This window comes from Meleagris gallopavo, chromosome 2, assembly GCF_905368555.1.
Source record: "Meleagris gallopavo chromosome 2, MGAL_WU_HG_1.1, whole genome shotgun sequence".
NCBI lineage: Eukaryota > Metazoa > Chordata > Aves > Galliformes > Phasianidae > Meleagris > Meleagris gallopavo.
In genome coordinates this window covers 8,392,664-8,414,366 of record NC_139405.1, presented here as the reverse complement: position 1 = coordinate 8,414,366, position 21,703 = coordinate 8,392,664, and the positions used below count along the sequence as shown (strand labels likewise).

At 40.1% G+C, this 21,703-nt stretch overlaps 1 protein-coding gene across 10 annotated transcripts in view; it reads left to right on the top strand.

Moving 5' to 3' along the window:
• Nucleotides 1-8,304: 8,304 nt before the first annotated feature.
• PPP1R21 (protein phosphatase 1 regulatory subunit 21) overlaps nt 8,305-21,703 on the top strand; it is a 29,479-nt gene continuing 16,080 nt past the window's right edge. Inside the window, exons 1-12 of one of the 10 annotated variants that reach the window (XM_085218828.1) lie at nt 8,346-8,485; nt 9,571-9,612; nt 10,582-10,675; nt 11,062-11,079; nt 11,323-11,391; nt 11,787-11,933; nt 13,731-13,832; nt 14,416-14,580; nt 14,676-14,734; nt 17,148-17,242; nt 19,266-19,318; nt 21,392-21,541. In XM_085218828.1, coding sequence (XP_085074954.1) covers nt 10,667-10,675; nt 11,062-11,079; nt 11,323-11,391; nt 11,787-11,933; nt 13,731-13,832; nt 14,416-14,580; nt 14,676-14,734; nt 17,148-17,242; nt 19,266-19,318; nt 21,392-21,541 — 867 coding nt within the window. In that variant the 5' untranslated portion in view covers nt 8,346-8,485; nt 9,571-9,612; nt 10,582-10,666. The other 9 variants (XM_085218831.1, XM_085218825.1, XM_085218832.1 and 6 more) reach the window with 9 other exon arrangements.

Sequence of the window (21,703 nt, the reverse complement as noted above, 5' to 3'; positions counted from 1 at the left end):
TTTGTGACTTTTCTGCCCACATTTTTCATTCAGGTGATCAAAGGGGCTTTTATAAAATAAATGGCATTGCAAACAAAGTGCTGCGTTCTCTCTTTATCTACAGATGGTGGTATCAGTCCCAAAGGGTGCTCGGAGAGCCCCCTGCTTTCCTTTAAATCTGCTCCACAAGAGTGGGTTTGTTTGGAAAAACAAAAGCAAATGTAATTGGCTGTAGGTATCTGCTTGGTTAAGAATGTTGCATGCACGTGGAAGTGATCTGTATGGTAACACATAGCAGGATTTGTTTTCAGGCAAGTTCATCCATAACTGGCTGTAATATTTGAAGTATATCCTATTAATGCTGGAATTAATGAAACTCAAGGAATGTTCTGACATCTTGGAAACTGCTGGAATACTACTGCACACCTTCTGTCCTCGTGTGAGACATCTCACCTTGCTATTTTGCTTTTTGGATAAAAAAAAAAAACTCAGTTGATTTTTCTGATGATTATCTATGATTATTTTGTTCTTTATCTGTATTGCTGCTGTTAAGCTGCTTGTATAGCACTCAGAGATCAGCAACTCAGAATAGGATGGATAATTGTAAGAGCATATCCCTGGATAAAGCTTCATAGCTCTCACTTCATGCTCTTTCAGTATTTCCTTAAGCCGTGATCGACAGGGCCTGTTACATCTTTATCCATAAGGCCTTATGGAAGGCATACCAGTGGCAGCACCCTCCTCCAGCAGCAGGAGCAAAATGCTCCCATCCCTCTTCCACCTGTCTCAGCTTGCACCCTGCCAGTGGGACAGATCTGCTGCTTGGATGAGCACATGTGCATGAACTCCTCCCAGTGCCTGGGAAGCAGAGCAATCAGGAGGTGGGAGAAGAACTGTGTAATTATTCACTTCAGTGTAGTTCATAGAGAAATTACTTTTCTTGGACAAAATCGCAGCTAAGAATCACGTATTAATGACATCCAATTTTTATTCACAGTACTGTTGTTAAATGTCAGAAAGCATTTTCCTCTGTGAGAACTTTGCTGGGAATTACCTTCTGTGTGGAGCTGCAGCTCCTGGAACAAAGCATTCACCAAAGCAGTTACCCAGGTATGCCATCTGGATTTAAGGACACTTGTTCAGGAATTAATTCTTAGATTGGATTTATTTTTGACAATGTTTGTCTAAATTTGATGCAGAATATGCTGATACTTTCTTAGATCTTGAGTTTCCGTATACCTGTATGTGTTCTTAATTTGAGTGTTCTGTGTGTGTACGTGTGAGACAGCAAATATCTGGCACGCTTTGTGATAATTACATGGGAGTACCAGTAAAAGTCCAACAATGTTATTGTGAGTTTTCCCTAGTGTATCTGGATGTAGAAACTCCTTTTTTAGCTGTGAGTTGTTCTTGCATCTGAGATAAGACAGCAGTGCTTGAAGTTTTCTGTCTTCTGATGGAGTGGGTTTCTCACTCTCCCTGTTCTTCAAGCAGGCTCTCCTGAAAGCTTCCTGCTCTTGCAGCTACAGCCCATTTCCTGCTAACGTAATTAGCTATCCCCTGCCAGTGTTTGTCTAAAGAGCTTCGTTAAACATGAGTGCTTATTTTCTCATTGCCTCAGTACAAAAGCAATCATTCCCCTCCTTAGGCTCTTGAGCTACTAAACAAACCAAGATCATTTGCTTTCCGTTTTGAAGACATGATCTGCATTCCTTGTAGCCACCCTTCTGGTTCTTTCAGCTCAGTCCTGCTTTGCATTCAGAGTGCTGACACACATGGTAAGATCTATGGATGCTCCTCAGGAATGCCAGTACTTTCTGCAAGCTGGCCTCAGTGCTTCCTGGCCTCAGCACCTCTGCTCCTATGAGATGCCACGTTTGCTGTCGTCATACTCTGAGTCATCAGAATGAGTACCTTCAACCAAGTACTTGTGAGCTCTTTCAGCATCTGCAAAAGGACAGTTGACTTTAATTAAAGCTGCACCTGTTTAGCTGAGCTTTGCTTTTATGATGGTTGTCATAATCTCCATTTCTATTGATTCTTGACTGCCCAAGACCTAACAGGCAGCACAATCAGTTGGACTGGATGCACCATTTTTTGCATTCGTTCGTAAAAAGATGGTGATTCATTACTTGGGCATTTCCTTGCCTATGGACTCAGTTTGGACCCATCAGCCCAACCTCAGAAGGTTTTATTTCATTAAATCAGTATTTTGGTCTTTTCTCACTAAGATCCAGCAGGTTCTCGGCTTTAGAAGCTCATATGAAATGAGCAAACCAGATTTTCAGTCATTTTCTAGAAGGATGCATTTTCCTCTCTCTGAGCTTTGTGTGTGTTTTTTTGAGCTGCTTGTGGAGGATTCCATGCTCCACACGCACAGCCTGACCTCCACAAATTACAGGCATTTCATCTTTTCTTTTGGCTGTGAGTAATTGGAAAAGATTAAAAGTCCACCTGTTGTGTTGGACTATGGCACGCTTGCCAGAACAACCTGCTGTCTCCATGGGGTCCGTGAGCCCTTCCTTGAGGCAGGTACCGTGTTGGTAGAGCAGAGCCTTTTCAAAAGAAAAGCCAGATGTTTCCTTAAGCCTCTCAGTGGCTACACAGCTATTGTGCTGAATGTGATGGTGCTACAAGCTACCTTAAAAAAATATTGCTGCCGTGCTTCATGATGTCACCTTGACCCAATCATAACCCACTTCTGTGAGCGCAGTGCTGACTCCCCAGAGAAGCATCCATGGAGTGACAGCAGCATCCCATGCAGCCGTCGCTAAGCAACAGGATTCAGCTTTCAGCAGGATCTAATTTTAAAGTATTTAACCCTAGATCTGTCAAGGCTCATTATTTCCGATGTGGTTGTTAATCCCTACTTGCTGGTGTCCGATGAATTGCAGCTTTGGAAATACTCTGATTCTTGTGGTGCAGAATTTTATGTGCAGCACCTAGAGCCAGGCAGATCTTGATCCAGAATTTATTTTAGTGCTGATCTGTGCACAGAAATTGTGGGTGCAGTTGGAAGTGGAAAACTGTGCACTGTCCTTCTTTGACTCTGCCTTTCTTTGCTAGCTTGTTCCCCTCTAAGGAATACTATTTTTCAAATGAATGAATGCTTACAGGTGGAAAGGTGCCAAGAACACTTTGGCTTTCATTTTTAGCAATGTTATGTGTGCTGGATTTCACCGAGGTTCAGAAGCCTGTCGTCTTCTCTAAAGCCATTCCAGCACACTGCTGGCATTTTGAAATTGTGGATGGTTGTTTTTTTAATTCTTTTTCTAGCTGTCAAGCTTAAAAGATTACAAAGAATATTTACAGATCACTAGGAAGTGCCAATGAATATATATTTTTAAACAGCTTGTTGCATTTTATTGCTGTCTAAAGGGTAGAGCCCTGGAAGCCAACTCTCATATTTTACAAAAAATGAACTTATTTCTGACGGTGTCATTCCTTGATTCATTAATACATATCTCCTTAACGTGCACTCCAGTTTGCTGCTCGCTTCTTTAAGGCACAAGGTATTTCACTCAGCTGCCAAAATGCTGCTTCTGCTGCTCAGTATCATAACCACAAAAGGAAAGGAAAACACTGAAGAAAACACACACAAAACCAAAATGTAGTAAAATGCAAACAAAAACAACTGGAACATTCATATTTTTTAAAATGTCAATACTACCCATCTCAGCTTTGTAAACTCCACTAAGATTCTTCTTCCTCCTATTGTTAGGATTCAGATCTGACATGGCTGTGCTCTCTCTGCTGCTTCTCCTTTCCAGTTCATGCTAATACACAAAGACAATTCTGCTTCTGCCACAGCCTCTTTTCCAGCAGTTGGTGTGATCATGCTGCCCCTCTGCTTTTGGTTCTTCTGGGGAATCCCCTCTTCTGGTTCTTCAGGTCCCTGTTTCCCATCTCTGCCTGGGATGTTTGAATAACCACTTATGGCTCTCTCCTTTTTTGCTCTCTTTGGCCTGTTCCAGTGGGGAACCATGTCCGCTTCTTCTCCTCATCTCTTTTTCCACAATAATTTTTTGTGCATTTTGCTCATTCTGAAAGTGTAAACTATTTTTGGTGGTGACATTTCAAGTCCTCATAAGCAGGAATAGTTTTGATTAAAATGTTCCCTAAATGACCAGCAAATCCACCGCATCTCTCTCTCTTCTCTCTGCAACGTTGAGAAAACAAAAGCAAAGCCCTGCCACCTTTACTGCAGATACAGCTCCTGCTTTGCTGCTGTTGCTCACATAGGTTAGTTGGGGCTGTTTTCAGAGGTTTGCGGGTCTCTGTCCACACCTTACGTACAAGAAAAAGCATTCACTTCTCACTTTAACTTCTCACTTAAAAATCTCCATAGTCCTCAGTTCTTTTATTTTTTTCTATGGAATTGGTTAATTTGGCTCACGCCGTCTGCATTTTTCTTTCTCCTGCGAAAGTGCCACATTAAAATGTGAGTGCAGCAGGATTTATTTGGGTCAGTGTTTTCCCCCAGAAGAAGAAAAGCAGGAAATGAGATTGTAGAGTATGAGTAGACCTCCAACAAAAGATGGTAGAGGTGTCATTTGCCTGGATGAGGCAGAATTCCACTTTGGGAAAAATGGAAGCAAAACGTTCTCAGCTGTTGCAGAGTTTTGGGGTTAAGTGGAGCAAATGTCAGTATGGCTTTTCTTTTTTTGGCGAAGATACCCAAGTCACTGCTGTTGCACCAAGGGCTGGTATGGGCTGTGCTGCAGTGGAATCAATCCCTAAGGAGAAGAGCTTGGAGCACATGAAGAGAACTTCCATGAGCTGCAAAGTCAGCCCTGAACTGAGCCTGCTTGCTCAGTTTTTTCTGTCCTCTTGTTCTCAGTAATTTCTCTCTATGCAAAGACACCACTCCTGTGGTCACGCACACACCCTATAAATGATTCAAGCTACTTATCCTATGGGCTGGGAAGGGGCACGAGAGGCAGAAGCTTGTTTTTATTTCTATTTTTAAATGCTACGGAAACACTGCAATTATGATAGTGAAGACTACAGATAATGAAACTGTTCTGTGAAGTGCTTTTCTGTTTGTCATACTTTTGTGAGTGCTTGGCTTTTTTATATTTTATCAGAACAATCAGATTTTGAACAAGGTGAAAGGTTGCATATAACAAAAGGCTCACTACAGAGTCATGGTGAGAAATAACGAGTGCATATTGTGAGCACATATCCTGCTGTTCATACTTGCCGTTGCTAAGATAACAGAAACAAAACACCAGTTTAGGGTGTTTGCAGCTTCTGAGGATGTGGTTTATGCATTTCTTGTGATAGTCTGAAGACTGAAGATGGCTCCTTTCCAAAAGTTTTTGAAATTTTTCCAGACCTTAGAAACCCTTTTGTTGTGAATACTTGAAAGCATGTAAGTGATGACAATGAAGTTTATTTTTCACAAAGCACAGAAAACATCCTGGGTGACTGAAAATACATTCTTTGTTTATTTCTCTATATGCACCTATTTACAGGATAAGCAAAATGCAAGTTCTGATTAGCCAGATAGAGGAAAAGCACTGTTGAGCAAGCAGTGGAGGATAAATGAGCCTGAAAGTGGAACATATCCTAACAATCACTGTAATTCCTAAATAAATTATCCATCTTGAGACACCGCCTAGAATTCAGCACCCATTATTCTAGCTGCTGGGTGCAGATGAAAAAAAAAGGACAACCTGTTATACACTGTATATCCTTGGCTCTTTATTCACCCCAGTGAGAGCCAACAAGACAAACACAAATGCTATATGACCCTTGTAAGGGATTATTTTGTTCAACATGCTTCAGCTTGCTTCAAGTTTTGCTGTGGTAATGTTTTCTTTTATTCATGTGGGTGGACTTGCAGAAGACAATATTTTGGGGGTTCTTTGGCAACCACAGCACACTACTAGGCATACTACCCAGTCGACCTTTCTTGCTCTGATGTTACGATGACAGAGTCAATCTTACACAATTACATACCGGATCACTGGCTACACTGCACTGCAGCAGCATGTGCTGTGCACCTCTCCAATGCAGTGGTTGGACAGCCCTGCTTTCTGGAAAGAAAACGCCTGAGAGGAAACAGCACAACAAAGAAGTTTTTCAGAGCTGTGAGAAGGGGAAATAGCATTGCAAATAGTTCAGTGACAAAATCAAAAGGATAAATCTGACAATCTGATAAGAGAAAGTAAAAAAAAATAAAACTTCTGTTACATACGAGGTTGAGGAACTTTGACTTGACCTTTTTACCAAGTACCACCATGGAACAGTGATAAATTACACTGTATGTTGCTAGCACTATTCTCATGCATGACCCATGAGAAGCTGATTAGGAGACAGTGCATTTTTGAAATACATGCTCAAAATGCATCGAAGTAGACCTGTTTCCAATGAGCCTAAAAATCTCAAGTCAGCTCTCAGCCTTACAGCCTTTCAGCAGTAAGACCACCTATCTTTTGATCCACTCAATCTGCTCATGTTATAAGAAACTGTATTACCTCCTATGACAAATACCCTATATAACAGAACGTATGTTTGGATCTTGCCATTCTACATGGATGCAGTCGATAAAGTCCATGTTCCTCCACCAGTCAGTCACTGCAGCAGTCAGTGGGGAAGCAATTCACTCAGCTACAGCTACACACCCTATGTCCCTCAGCTCTCTTTCCCAGCTTTCAGCTGTGAAACCTCTCTGTCAGCTTTCACTGCATTAGACACAAAGAGAAAATTCTATCACAAAAGCATCTTTGAACACATCACAAAATGGGAGTGCCACATTTTGCAATATATGCTCAAAGCATTTCAGCCTAACATTGCATGAAAGATACGTCCTAGAAAATCAAACCTGAAAATACAGGCTTAGAATCATTTGTAAAGGTTTTCATTAATTCACCAGTATAACATTTACCACACTGAGGTGTTAAGATGTGCCACGTGAAGTGGGCTGTGATTAACCCCTGTATGCTGAATAGCAATTGCAGTGTGCTTCCAAGTACTTTGTTAGGAACTTCAGTAAGGAATACAAAATGGAGTAGTAGTGTAATATGAGTCTACTATTAAATGTTAGAGATTCTTTACTCCTGTCAAGCTATTTAAGCTCTTGTGGTCAGTCAGAACAGCAGCAAGATCACTAGGGTGAATAGTGACGTCTTTTGCTTTTGCCCTCTTTTAGAGGGCATGTTTCCTAAAAACATGCAGTTTCTATTTGTGGCAATATGGATCGGCAACATGTCCTCCAACATACGGATTCCTGTGGAGATACAAACATATTTACTAATCTGAGTGCCATGCCCTATTCAGTGCTTGACAACACTGCTCCTGTGATGAGAAAAACAGCAGCACACACTATCACAGCTTCAAGGCCAAGGAGAAGATCCAGCTTCCATTGTGAGTGACTACTTCCCTCTAAAAGGAAGCAAATAGAAGAGAAGGTATGAAAACGGTCACTTAGCACTGCTAGCACTGCCTGCTGCTGAAGGACTGTGAAGACACCACATTAGAATTCAGTGGAAAATAATGATTCCATTGAAATTACACAAAAATAACAAATTGCTTTTACATCTCTATCCGCAACTAGGCAGCCCTTCACCTGCACATCACCAGGCACTCACAGCACGCTGGTGAAGCACCATTTTTTGCCTTACTATTTCTTTTCCTTGCACACCCGTCCTCAGGCATTTTCAAAACCAGAATTCTTTATGGGAGAGATGTCTGGCATAACTAAGTGCACCGACTGCGATGCAGAGCTCTGATGGCGTACACGCATCTCAGCAAATGCCAAATGTGAGGATAAATGCGGCTCTGAAACAAAGGGACCTGCGAGGTGGCACAGAAGAGCTCTGGGGAATCATAGGCTGCCAAGACTGAAAATGGACCCTGAGACCGCGGGCTGCGAGCAAACTGCTCGCACTGCAGCAGTTAACCACCCTTCCCTTCTGAGGGTCTGACCAACAGGATGACCCAAGCGCCGGGTACATCCAACAGCCCGGACAGCCACACGGGCGGGCGGCCGCCGGCTCGTGCCCGGGGCTCCCCCTAGCGCCAGCCGTGCCTCAGACGGACCGCCGCCCCGCCCGGGCAAGCGGCAGCGCTGCAGCGCCCCGCGCCGGGCTACACCAAAATGGCGCCCGCGCCGCCTCACGGCCCCCGCCCGACCTCCCGCGCTCGCGTTGCGCAGGGCCCGACGGCCGTTGCTATGACAGCGGCGGCCGCTGGAACCGCCTCCCTGGGGTCGCGCGACCCAACCCGCCTTCCCACCCGCCTCCGTGCCGCCATCTTGGAAGTTGCGTCAAGATGGTGGCGCCGGCGACTTAAGCTCCGCCCTCAGCTTCCCGCGGGAACGAGGCGGTGTGGTGACGTCATCGCGCCGCCGCCGCACGAACCCGGAAGTGCGTCTTTCTCTGGTGGGCGTGCGGGGCCGACGGCTGCGTTAGCGCCGGTACGGCCGTGCCGGGGCGGGGGGATGGCGGCCACCGCAGAGCTGCAGGGGAAGTACCAGAAGCTGGCTCAGGAATACTCCAAGGTATCGGGAGCCCTTCCGCGAGCAGCGGCTGCCGCTCCATTCCGGCCGCTTCTTGCCGCCGCCTAACGGCTGCCCTGTGAGGGGGCGGGGGCCCTTCCTCGCACGGCCCCTGCGCTGCCCGGCGCTCTCCCGCCTGGCTTCGGGAGGGCGGGGCTGAAGGGCTGCTGCTTGTCGGGTCGAGATGACGGGGGGCCGAAGATCGCCTGTTTGTGAGGAGAGGGCACACTTGGGCAGGCTGGGGGTGTGGATTTGCAGACGCGGGCGGAGCGCGGTGGTGCCGCCTGCCGGCTGGTCAAACCGCGGTGAGAAGAGGTGGGCTCGTCTGCAGAGCATCTGTGCGACAAGCAGGTGGTTCTGCTGCGCTGGGGAGGCGAGTTGAGTCTGCTTTTTCTTGGCTTTTCATTTCGTAGTCAGGTGTGAGGCTTAGCCGTCTTCTTGAGTGTGTGTTTGTGCTGCTCTTACCTGCAGCTGAGTTTGCTCGGACTGGTGGATAGGCAGTAGGGGTGCTCACAGGGGTGTTGCAGCCTCTTGGCGGTGAGGATGCTCGACTTCACACCTGTCCTACCCCTGTTCCCATCCTTCTGCAGCTGTCTGAGGTGACTGACTGCTTCTTGTTTCTTGTACTGCTTACAGAAGTGTTTGCAAAGACATCTGTCCAACAGGAGAAAGTGCTTTTTTTTTCCCAGTGCATTTGAAATGATTTCCTGGATGGTGGGAGTCGTGGTTAATCCAAAGCTCTTCTCTCTGCACACTGAAAAGATGATGAAACTTTGGTTTTGAATGTCATAGTTTTTCTACAACCTTGAGAAAGAAAGTCAGCACTTAACTTTTGTGTGTTTCTACATCAGAAAGGGCTTGGCACAAGACACTGACTGTATTTGGCACCTTTCTCAAGATTACAGAATAACACATTAAATACTGTTCTCCTTGGAACTGCTGTAAATGACTGTACAGAGTCTAAATTGTTCACAGATAGATAAGTATTTCTTAAACTCACCTTGTGGGAACACTAGGAAACTGAACTGACTTTGGGGTTTTGTCTGTTGCAGCTGTTGTCTGTTCATATTTCTTGTTGCTTTCTACAGTGGTTCTGATGTACCCTGGACATTAAATATGGCTCAGATAAGGTAACTAGGGGACTTTGCTGCTTAATTACTTTGCTATGTGGACCTTCTGACTATAGCTTTGGAATATTTCAGCTACTGGATCCTCTCTCTTCTAAATTCGTGTTGCCCAGAAGTATTCTTTTAACTTTGTCTTGCAACTGTCAGCCTGCAAATGTTCCAAGGGATCTCTATGGGAACTATTTTTTATTCCTATTCCACTTCTTGCTGAACAGCCCCAGAATGCTGTGGGATCACCTTTCCAGGTAACTCATTTCATGCAAGTAATCAGTTGGAGAGTTGGTGGCTTATTGTGTGCAGGTGCAAGAGAAGAGTAGATCTGTAAAGCTGTGTCTGTTCACTGATTGTGCTATGGAAGCCAGGGAATAGGGCAGACAAGAGCTTAATAGATTCACAAAGTGATAAGGGAAATATCTGGCAAAAGATAACTTTCCCTCTCAGTTCAGAGCAGTCCAGAAGAAGGATCTGTGTTCTCACACTTTTCTTCCCTTTGAGTTACAGCTTCTTGTTCTCTCACACAGCTTTAATTGAAGCAGTAGTTGGAGAGCTTTCAACCTGTGACAGCTTTTGGTGGATTGCACTTCAGCGTAGTGAACTTGATGCAGCACAGTTGAGCGAGTTCATTCTGTTTCATCTCTGCATCTCACATGTTGCTGCCTTAGTGGCTGTGTCAGAAAGAGGAACTGAAAGCTACTGCACTGCTTCTTCTTGCTGGGACACCCTGTGCTTGGAAGTCTCTGGTGCTCTTGCAAGTTTCTTCTCTTACCTTTGTGATGCCCTAGCAACACAATGGGAATACTGAAGGGTGAAAGCCTGTGTTTAGTAATGTCAATTGGGTTTTGACCTTTTGAAGTATATTCAGTCATCAGAGAAGCTGTGCTGTTGCTGATTCACATTGAATCTTGCCTTTTATGCTTCTGCCAGAGGTGTTCCCAAGACAATACAAACCCCTTTAATTTGTATCTGTAACAGCTGGACTAAAACATATCAAATGAATACAAACTACCATTGAAGAAAGAAACCAGGATTCAAGCAATCATCAAGAAATGGGAAGCTGATGCTGTTGGTATCCTTACTGCCACAGGGTAGAGGTACTCCGTGAAGTGACTGGGGAAGAGTCTTCTTGAGTGTTATATCTCACCTTAGTGATTTGTAGCTCAGATATGTAAACTTCATAAGAAAGTCTGAGAGGACTTCTTGTATGCTTTGTTATATTTTCTTCAGCTGTTTGTCAAGCTGCTCTCTGGATTATTTGCTGTCACTGGTAATATATATTTTTCCTTAAAGTATAGCTTAGCTCTTCTTGAAAGAGATTTTAACTGTTTGTTCTGAGCTTCTCTGAATGTCATAGACAGCTAAGGGGAGAAGAAGCAGAAGTAGCAATGAATCCAAGCAAGAATTGCAACTTTTCCTTAGCTGTTTACAGTTCTTGAAACCTTAACTGTATCTTAGTTACTAATCTTCATGATAGTAAGTATTATATTCTACTTGACTCAGGAAGTTCAGCTGGTAAAATAACATCTTGTTTCTTGTCAGTTCAGGATACAAATTTGGTACAACTTTTCTGCCTGGAACTACCTTCTTGAACAGAATGCTTTAAGGAGCATGCACATCTAGTGCTGTCATGAAAGTATATGATGTTTTATGCACATCCTAGTGAGTGGCTTTTGTTTGGTTGTCCTGCATAGTTAATGGCATCTCTTTACTTTTCAGCTTCGAGCTCAGAACCAAGTATTGAAAAAGGGGGTTGTGGATGAGCAAGCAAACTCTGCATCTCTGAAGGTAATCTCCAAAAACTGCTCATGTCAAATGTATTAAGCTGTGGCAAAATAGATGAATGGAAGGTTTTTTGAACTTAGTATTATGACGAGAAAAATAAAGGTATTAGTTTAGTAAGAGCTTCTGTTCTGTGGCTGCTGTGTTCATTGTTCTGTGCAGGTGCTGGTATTGTGAAAGCGGAAGGTTGCTTCTTAATGGTTAGTTTATAGAATTAAGTATCTACTTGAGAGTGATCTGCAGGCAGCTAAAGGAAGTAGAATGTTTTTTAGTTTAGGAACAGTGTTTTTTTTTCTTGTCACTGTTCAAATATGGAAGAAAGACTATTTTTAATTAGTTCTTTTGATATTTTTTTTTATTAAAATAACTTTTTTTTTTTATTGGACTTTTTCATCACCAAGGAGCAATTGAAGATGAAGGACCAATCACTGAGAAAATTGCAACAAGAAATGGACAGCCTGACCTTTCGAAATCAGCAGCTTGCCAAACGGGTGGAGTTACTTCAAGATGAACTTTCGTTAAGTGAAACTAGGGGCAAGAAGAACAAGGTACGTGCTAAAGATGCAAACAGTTTGCTTAGCAGATCTCTCAATTGACTGTCAGTGTTTCATCCTGATTTCTAACAACAGTTGTTATATTAGGACTTTAGCTGTATGTTCTTGTCAGAACTTTAGCTGCTAACTGGCACGTTAGTGAAAATTTCCAGTTAGTTATACATATATTGTGAAGTAGCTCTTCACTTCTCTTTCTAGTGTGTCTGCTAGCTGATGCTGAATTGCCATTTCCCTTTTGAGATATTTATTAAATGTTTAAATGGCTGAGGAAGATCTTGGTGCTCTGTGATTAATCTACTGTTATGATGGAAACTGGCTGTCTTTTTTAACTCTGTTTCCTGCTGCTTTGTGCTGTCATTTTGGTGTGTAACTCTTCAGCCTTAGACTGTAGAATTTGTGATAGCCTCTTATATGAAGTCTAAGTTCTTAGCTAGTTCTCCTTATATTGTATTAAAATGGCAGAATAATTTCAGGGCTGAGATCTTTCTTTGTCAGAATGTGTGCTGATCAAATCTGGTTCTAGCACGTTCTTCAGATGTCTAAGACTGGTTACGTCTTTTGTAGGTAATATCAGAATTTCAGAGGTGGTGTGTCTGGACTTGAATAATTTCCTCAGGCATCCTTTGATAGTGTCATGATTCTTTTCGGGAAAAAAATCTTTGGTCATCTCATCTCTTTGGGTATCCCTCAAAATGGGCAATATGATGTTAAAGAAGTCACTCAACTGATTAATGATATGCTCATCTTCCTTTCTTTTCCCTAAACACCTTTGCATTGTTATCTGCTTGCTTGGCAAGTGTAGTGCCTCTGATTTAAGCTATTAACCACAGTAGACTCTTCAAAATGCAGTTCGGTCCTTTTCTTATTTCAAGTTATGTTACCTAAGTTATGTTACCTATAGCTTCGTTAGACATTTCCAAATTTGGAAGGATCTCAGCATGGTTTGAAGAGCTTTGTGAGCCATTACCACTGACTTTTTTTTTTCCTTTCATATTCAACTGCCAGAATGCCTAGTTCTGTATTATTGTAAGGTGGCTTTATATTAAATGGAACATATCTAAAAGGTAGTTTTACCTGTTGGGTCTTTCTGAGTACGTTCTATTGAATATAAGTCTACAAAATTCCATGTCATCCTTGTGATTATTGCTGATGGGAGACGAAGTAGATTGCATCTAGATCTATTTAGATAGTTTCTGATGGATGATTTGTGTCAGACTGCAGCCCTTTTAAAAAGAGGGGAACATATACTTGTGTTTCAGGTGTCCTAGTTTGTAGTCTTTGTGCTCTCCTGTGCCACTTTGCACTATTCGGTGGCAGTGTAGAGTGCTTCCTGTGATTGTTCCTCATTCTCATATGACCAGGCCAGCTTAAACATGGGTGCTTGATGGGGGAAACGTGCCTTATATGTAGCTCCTGGAACAAAGTAAGCATAGATTTTAATGTTACTGACTGCTTGGAATCATGCGAGATTCAAATAATGTCAAATCTGAACCTGCTATAGAAACCATTTCATGAGAGTGAACATGAAGTCTGTGTAGAGGCTTCCTGAGTCCTCACTAAAAGAGCATTCTACTACAGCACAGCAAAAACAGCGTGAAGGAAAAAGCACTGCTTTTAAGCTAATGCTGTGTGCAATATTGTGTGGTGTTAGAGATGTTTGTTTCAGTGGAATACATATTCATGTGCTTCTGTTGGAAATCAGTGATTGCAAAGCATTTTCAGACACATGAGATTGTGCTTTGGGATACCTCCACATACATGGGAATAATGCGTGCATCTGTTTTCCTTTAGAAAAGTGCAGAATCTTCATCTCAGTTGAGTCAAGAGCAAAAAAGTGTCTTCAATGAGGATCTTCAGAAGAAGATAGAAGAGAATGAACGACTGCATATACTTGTAAGATTTTAGTTTTTTTTTAGTTGATAAAACTAGTCACACAAACAATGATGAAGAGAATAAAACAGCATCTAAAAACGTAGTGTGCTTATGTGCAATATGTTCCCCTGTCAAACAAAGTATCTTGACTTCACGTTCTGAAGACCATGTATGAAATATTTCGTATAACGATGTTCTTCTCACTTAAATTAGCTGTCACTAAAAGGTGAAAATCTACTGGAAGTAGTCATGCAGCTCGTACTGATTTGGAAACTTCTAGATTCACTAACAGTTTTGAAGCTTAATGTGTCTTCTGCAAATTGCCATCATTGAGTCAAGAATACATTTCACTTTGTTTTAAAAATGTGAGCAGAAAACTTTGTGGTTCAAGTTTAATTTCCCTAAATTCCACCAGTAAGATTTTAAGTGTTTGATATTACAGATATTTTGGTAAGCAGAAAGTACTTGGCTCCTGAATATTTTTTTCTGTAAACAACAACATAGAATTTCTGCTTGTACTTGTTTTGAAACTGAATGTTAGTGTAACTCAGAACTAGATTCTGCAGTGAATGAGACTTACGCAAGGTTCTTTTTTTTGCTTTAGTACTTTGAAGCAGATGAGCAGCATAAACGTTTAGAAGCAGAGCTGAGAACTAAACTGGAAGTTCTGGAAACTGATGCTGCCCAGCATCAAGCTGTAGTGGACAGCTTAACAAGGAAATACACGGATACCATTGAAAAGCTGCAGAATGATAAATCCAGATTGGAAGTAAGGAGCTTTTCTGTTACATGCTGAGTTTAAAAAGTATTGAAATATTTTGCTCTGTCAGTAATTACATTGTGAGATTATCTTCTTGCATAAAGATCAAGTCTCAGACACTAGAAAGAGAAGCTAAGGACTGTAGGCTTCGAACCGAAGAATGGTAAGTGTTCTTATTTAATATAACGACAACTTGGTTTAAAAGATTGACTTGATTACTTTTAAAGAGTGATAATGTTTAAAAAAAAAAAAAAGTTGATAAACAGAAAATACGAGGCAACAGCATATTACCAAGATGGTGCAGGTTTGACCTCTTCGTTCTGTGTGTGACCAGACAATCAGATCCAGAGGCAGCTCTTATTAAATGATTTTGTCTGCCGGAACGTTTTAGGTAGCTGTGAAGTAGATGAGTGCTTGTAGTTGAACACTATAAACTGTAAAGGAGCTACTGAACTTGCATGAAGCTAAAATAGGAGTTTTTAAAAGCTGCACATGGAGGGAGGGGGGAAGGGGGAAACAAACAACAACAAATAAACTCAGAAAACTTATGTAAGATACCAAGGCAACCCAACTAAGGAACTTTAAGAATTCTCTCTTGTTCTACCCACTTCCTCCCTCCATTGCCTCCTGAACAGTAGCTTTTTTTTTTTTCAGGTAGAACACTCAGCTAGAATGTTTGGAGGTGTGGGTTTTGTTTTTTTTTTTTTTTGGCATTTTTTTTGACTAAAGGATTCTATTGCTAGTTTAGAATAGTCTTATTGTATTGAAGACAAGTTGTGAAAAACGGGACGTTAGATTGTGGGCCAGAAGTTCGGGTGTATTTCTCTGAAGTTCCTTATTGTGGTGCATTTAGATTAAAAAAAAAAAAAGTTGCCGTATAGATCTTTATTGAGATGGATAAAATGCATACTAATGTTCAGTGGTCAAATGAAAAACTTCTATGCAATAGTAATCTTGGAAGTGTATGTGTTATTTTGGCAGATATAAAGGTACTTGAATTCTACTAACTCTGATTAAACGGTCATTGTGAATTCACCTGTGAATGACTTTTAAAAGATGATAAAAGCTGTGTATTACTGCAGCTTGTTTGCAGTTTTTGGGGATTATTTTAAGAGAAGTTGAAAAAAAAAAAAAAAAAGAAAAGCACTGTCCTAATCTACTTTTAATTTAAAGCATATCTGTTGTGTCTGACTGGCTAATTAATGTCATTGTAAGAAATTGTCCCTACTCTTTAAGAAGGGAGCCTCATAAGAATAAAGCCTGATACTTAGTGATTTCAGCCATTATGTCCAGTGCTCAACAGATCATTATTTTAATATTCCTTCATGGAAGCACTGATCTTATATTTTCCCCAGCTTTTTGGTGGAAGGTATCCTTTTCCTTTTCCTTTTAGATCCAAGCTTTGGCCTAGAAAAGCAAGGAATATAATGCTTGACAGTCTGCATGCCTAGGAAATTAAAGGGCAAAATGTAAAGCAAAGCTTATCAAATAATTTATAAGCCATTCCTTTATATTATAAGAGGGAAACATCTGTACTTCTGCAATTTGTCTGAGTTTTTCTGTCATGCTGAATGCTACCGTATTTCATATTATATAGTTTCTATGCAATTTTGGATCTGTTCTTCAATAAAGATCTTTGTTAATGTGCATGAGCTCCTTACTAGGTGGTTTCTCCATATATTGTTTGTGTATTTGGATGCTTTATCAGTCCTGATAAAATTCCATTTCAATGTTTTTTTAAAAGAAAAAGCAAACTATTGTTTTGACACCTTCCTCCTACCCTCCAATATATGTGCAGCAGTTCTAGATGTCAAACTGGAAACAAAACATTGAAGATTTTGAGGGCCTAAGTTGGGTAAGGTGTAGAATTTTGGTCTGAAAAATAAATACTCAGTCTTTGTATACAGTGCTGGAATAGTTTACTGTTTGTCTCTATCCTAGAGATATTAATAGTCATAATAACTCAGATTTGCCTCTCTGTATGCAATCAGATGCAAGTGAAGCAGATCTAAGGAAAAACTGCTTCAGAATGTATCAGAACAATTTGCAAGGTCTTGTGAGAACAAGTGCTATGGTAAAAAATGCTAACATACCGGGCTTTGAAAAGCTCTCAAGATACTTCTAATGATGATGTGGTGATTTACTGAATTGTCAGCATTTCACTCCTTGTATGTTGAAATACCATAACAAGTATGTGTTAGCTAACATGAAGGCCCTTTTGCATTCCCATTCAAATTTCAGTAGGAAATAATATTTTTATACAACACGCACTAACTGGACAATAATGTAAAGATCAACTTTGAAGTAACTTGAGAATGGAATTTGGGATTTACAGCGTTTTTTGCATCTTTCAGTGTGTTTGTTAATGATTAAAATACATTCACGTATTGTAAATGTGACACAAAGGAGAGAGGATGACTGTAACTCTCTTCTTTCTGACATCAGAAAGAGACATATCCTGTGCACTCAAGGGTTGCTTAGTTGAGCTAAGGTGGTGGTGAAACAGATTAACTTTTAAAGTTTTACAGTGTATATGTGGTGCTTTTTTCTGTGTTTGTTTTTGTTCTGTTATTTAGTCAGCAACAGTTAAAGAATCTTCAAGCAGCTTTGGGCAGTAGACTGGAAGAATCTCTATGCATAATCAATGAAAAAGTACCTTTTAATGACACAAGTACGTATTGCCTTGGTGTACACTTTTTTAGCCCTCTTTACTTTTGGGTATTCATCTGGAGGAAATGCACTGTAAGAATTAAAATACATTAATTGTAAGAAAAGTTGGGCATCTAAACAGGTATCTGGTGCTACTTTGTATTCTTAGAGGTCCCTTCCAACCCAAACCATTCTGTGATGACATCCATCTTCTTGTTTAGTGACCTTAAAATATCAAGTGTTACATATAAAATGAAAATTGAAAGTTTAAAAGGTTTTTTCAGTAACTTACTGCTTGTGTTGCTTAGTGTTGACAGTATTGTGAAAGATGAAAGTTTCTTCACTTCTTTAGGTTTTCATCTCAAGGGATGTTACTGTCAGATTGTATTTACAGTCCTATTAAACCAAAGATAAGCTAGTAGCTATGGAAATATGTTGCTTAAGTAGTGATCTGTGCTTTGTGGGAAGTCTGTCACATTTCTCATCTCTGATTAGAAAACAGATTACTACTTACTCATCTTTTATCTTGAGCTCACTCATATTTCCAAGGAAAAGATACTTTGATTTTTTTTTTTTGAACAGTGACTTTTGACCTGAAGGGCTATTTTGGCACCAAAACCAATATGTGCAAGATCAGTGTTGGGTGCTGTTTTCAATAGCTTGAAAATGAGGTTGTACTTAAGCATATGTCAGTCTCTACCCTTCTGGCAGTGGAAGCAGGAGGATCTGGAATAGTCAAAAAGCTGGTTTTGGTAAGATAGTTTGGAAAAGCAACAGTAGGCTGTTTGTTGTCTTTCTTATAGATTTTACTGGTAGAAGCTTTTGCATTTTCATGAGGTTCTAAGCTCTGTGAAAAATGTTCAAAATAGTCTTCAATTCTCTAAAAGCTGATCTGGCTGGGTGCTGCAGAGTGAGCCATCCAGGTTCTGTGCTGGCAATCCAGTGAGTCTTGGCTTGGGGGGAAAAAAATAAAGAAATAAACAGATCCTTCTCTTTAGAAAACGTTGACCCTCATACAGCATAATATGCTCATATATCAGTGCTTTCAGTTGATATCCCTTTTTTTCCCTTCATTCCTCTCAAAGTAGGGAGCTTTGCCTACTGTCTTTTTGTTTATGCTTCTCTGCCTGCTTTGGCTGATATCTACAGGTGGTTGTCCTTGTAGCAAGAACTTTGATGCAAGTAATTTATCTGCTTACTCAACTGCCATGATCACATAGCACACTTTTGCTTGTGTAGAAAATGCTGCAGGAATGGAAAGCTCTTAAGCGACAGAAGAATGAGAGAAAGTTAGGAAATGTTTATTTGCTATGGATTCCATTGTGAATAACAGGAAAAAAGAGTAAGAATCTGTAAGTTTTCTTTGTGTGCCCATTTAAACTAAAGTGGTGCTTATTGCATTTAATTGGGAATGGATCTGTTTCTCTTTAAGTACTTAGGCTTTGTAAGCTGTTCACTGGGTATAAATATCCCTCTGCCTCTTCATAAAAGTGTGTGCATTTGTTATTTGACTAATTGTTCCAAGTGCTCTATAGCTGAAACAAAGCCTGAAATATAGGGAGAGTAGATCTTATTCTAAACTATCAACAAATTGTGTAGATAGAGGAGCTTTTTAGAGCACACAAACAGTGGGAAGAATACATCAATCTTATTCGACAGTTGCTATGATGTAACTGAAATTTGCAGATCTTAAATTTTGTAGGGATGTTTTTAAAAACACTTCTCACTTAGTAAAAAATACTGCTTTTCTGTGCAAGAAGTTTCTTAGGTTTCCTATCAAATTTAGGGTGTTCAGGTATTTAAATCAGACTTTTAAAAGGCAAGCATGGAAATACTTTCTCTCCACTTAGTCATAGTAACAATTCTTGAAGGACAGTGATTAGTCCAATCTCATTAAATCAGTTCTTCCAATTTCTAGTTATTACTTACACAAACTATAATGTTACTGCAATGAAATTTTCATTTGCTGTAAACTGATAAATGTTTTTTCCTTTAAAAAAAAAAAAGTGTTTTAATAAGTACATATCTCAATTTCTGCCCTGTAGGATCTAATCGGTACAATGCTCTGAATGTACCATTGCACAACAGAAGATATCAGGTAAGCACTTCTTGGGACTTCATATGTAAAGAAGTAACTTTCTACACAGATATTGAATAAAACCAGCCATTTTCACAACCCAAAATGGCAGAAGATGGCCTGTCTTACTTGGCACTCCAAGAAAACTTCTATCCACAAAGCCGCTGCACTTCTTAAAGATGCTTTTCTCTTGGGTTATTAATACTTAACTGCTCATCTCACCCTGACCTAGACCTAGTCCATTAGCTCCTGGATGGTGATTGTTGTAGGTTTTAATTCAATTATACCTCCATAGGAAGAGTGGTAAAAAGGCCTAAGTATTTCTTTAGTAGAAGTTACATGAAATATTCTTTTTTTTACAGTGCCAACTTGCATTGTTTAAAATTTAACATTTTATTTTTAAAGATGCTTTAGTTTAGAGGATTTAAACTTCTTGTTGAAAAAAGAAAGTTTTGTTACTTTAAATTCCACTTCGCTGAAAGTCAGCTTCTGTAGTTGCATTACTGGAGCTCCAAAGAATGTTTTGGTTTGTAAAATGCATTGTTGTACACTAGAATACTATATTAGTTAATATTACTTGTCATTGTTTGTAGTCAATACAAGGAATAAATTGTGTAATTTTGATACACCTGCATTTTATGAAATACTTCTAGACAAGTCACTTTTTATTGCAGCCAAATTCCCCTTGATCATTTAAATATTAGTAAATGACTTCAAACAGTTTGAGTTCATTACTGTAATATCATCAACTTCCTTGGGAAGACTATTTGTTCTATATTCAAAAATGCACCATAGTACTGTGTGAATTTCTGTATCTATTAGAGATTTAACTGGAGTAAATGAGGTACTTTGATGTCAGTACTGACTGTGCTGCTGTGCTACCAATGAGGATGGACTCCATGATGCAGAGAAGGTGGTTAGTCCAACTTGTATAGCTAGAATCTTTGAGGTAGTGCATTCATGTTTCTCTGTAGAAGGGTTTCAAATAGCTGCTTTCTCCTTTTCTTGGAGATATGTCTGTAAGTGACCCTGTTCCTCATAAGTCTGCACTGAGAAATGGCAACCTGCTGTACAGTTATGTGATGGAAATGGTCTTAATTCAGCCTGTTGCTGAGTACTAGAAAAAATCTGAATAATTGCACGGAGTTTATCCCTTTACTGTTGTGTGGTTATCCTTTGTGAGAGAACTTCACGTTTAATGGTCTGCAGTTTTGAAAATGTTCTGGGACAGATTTTTATGATTCTATGCCATTCTATTGTAGAAGCGCTGGCTGCAGCATAAAAGACAGCAAAAAAAGTATAGTGGTCTGCTTTCCTTCCTTGCATAACTAATTGACATACACAAACTGAGTATAATAACTGTTATTTGCCCCCTAAACCTGATCCACAGTCTAGATTCACTTCATTTAATACTTCATTGAATACATCATCACTGAAGAATAATTCATTCTTGTCTGCAGTCATACTATTCTGTCTTTTATATCCACAGTAGAGCATGGTTTTCTTCTTCACTGCCTTTGTGGTTTGTTTTTTTTTTTTTTTTTTTGCACTGCTCCATTTTGAATTTGTTTCTCAGATACCTTTCTACTGCAATAAAACTAAAGAACAGCCTAATGAGAGCAGCAGCTCAGTTCTGTCCAGGTGGGAGAATTGAGTTCTACTGAACAGAATAAGCATTCATTTATCCCATTGTTTTTCCAGTACCTAGTTAAGCTTCCTTACAGCAAGTTATTATAAACTTCTCGGTGTTGCCATGTTTACAGAACTGAGCTGTCATCAGTAATTAATCTATTGATCTTTAGAAGTCTGTCATTATAGTAACTGTAATTTTTCTTATGGCCCATAGTTTGAGCAGTAGAGCAAAAGCAAGCATCATCTGTTGTATGGAATACAGTTTATCAAAGAAAAACATGCGCTTCTAAATTGTGTTGTGGTATATTAAAATACTTTTAAAGAAAGTTATAAATGATTGCTTTTGTGCTGTAGGTTGAACTAGAAGGAAAGAAGTCATAGCCTTTTGTGTCTAAACGTAGAATGTTTTTTGTATTTAAATAGATTCATGTCATACAGTCATTTTTGTAACTGTTTTTACAGCTCAAGTTGCGAGACCTTGCTGGCCAGGCATTGTCTTTCGTACAAGAAATTGTAACAGCTCTTCTGAATTTTCATACATATACTGAGCAGAAGGTCCAGATCTTTCCCATTGATTCTGCAACAGACACTATATCGCCATTAAATCAGAAGGTAAAATTTTCTGATTACAACTGTACGTATATTCAGTTATATAGACTTTCTTGAGTGAATAATCATAGAGGGAAACTTCTACCACCTTTACTGGAAGGTTCCTGAGAGGAAAGCTCTCTTGCATGGGAGGTCTTTTCTGCTGGATGGATTATCCATGTGCAA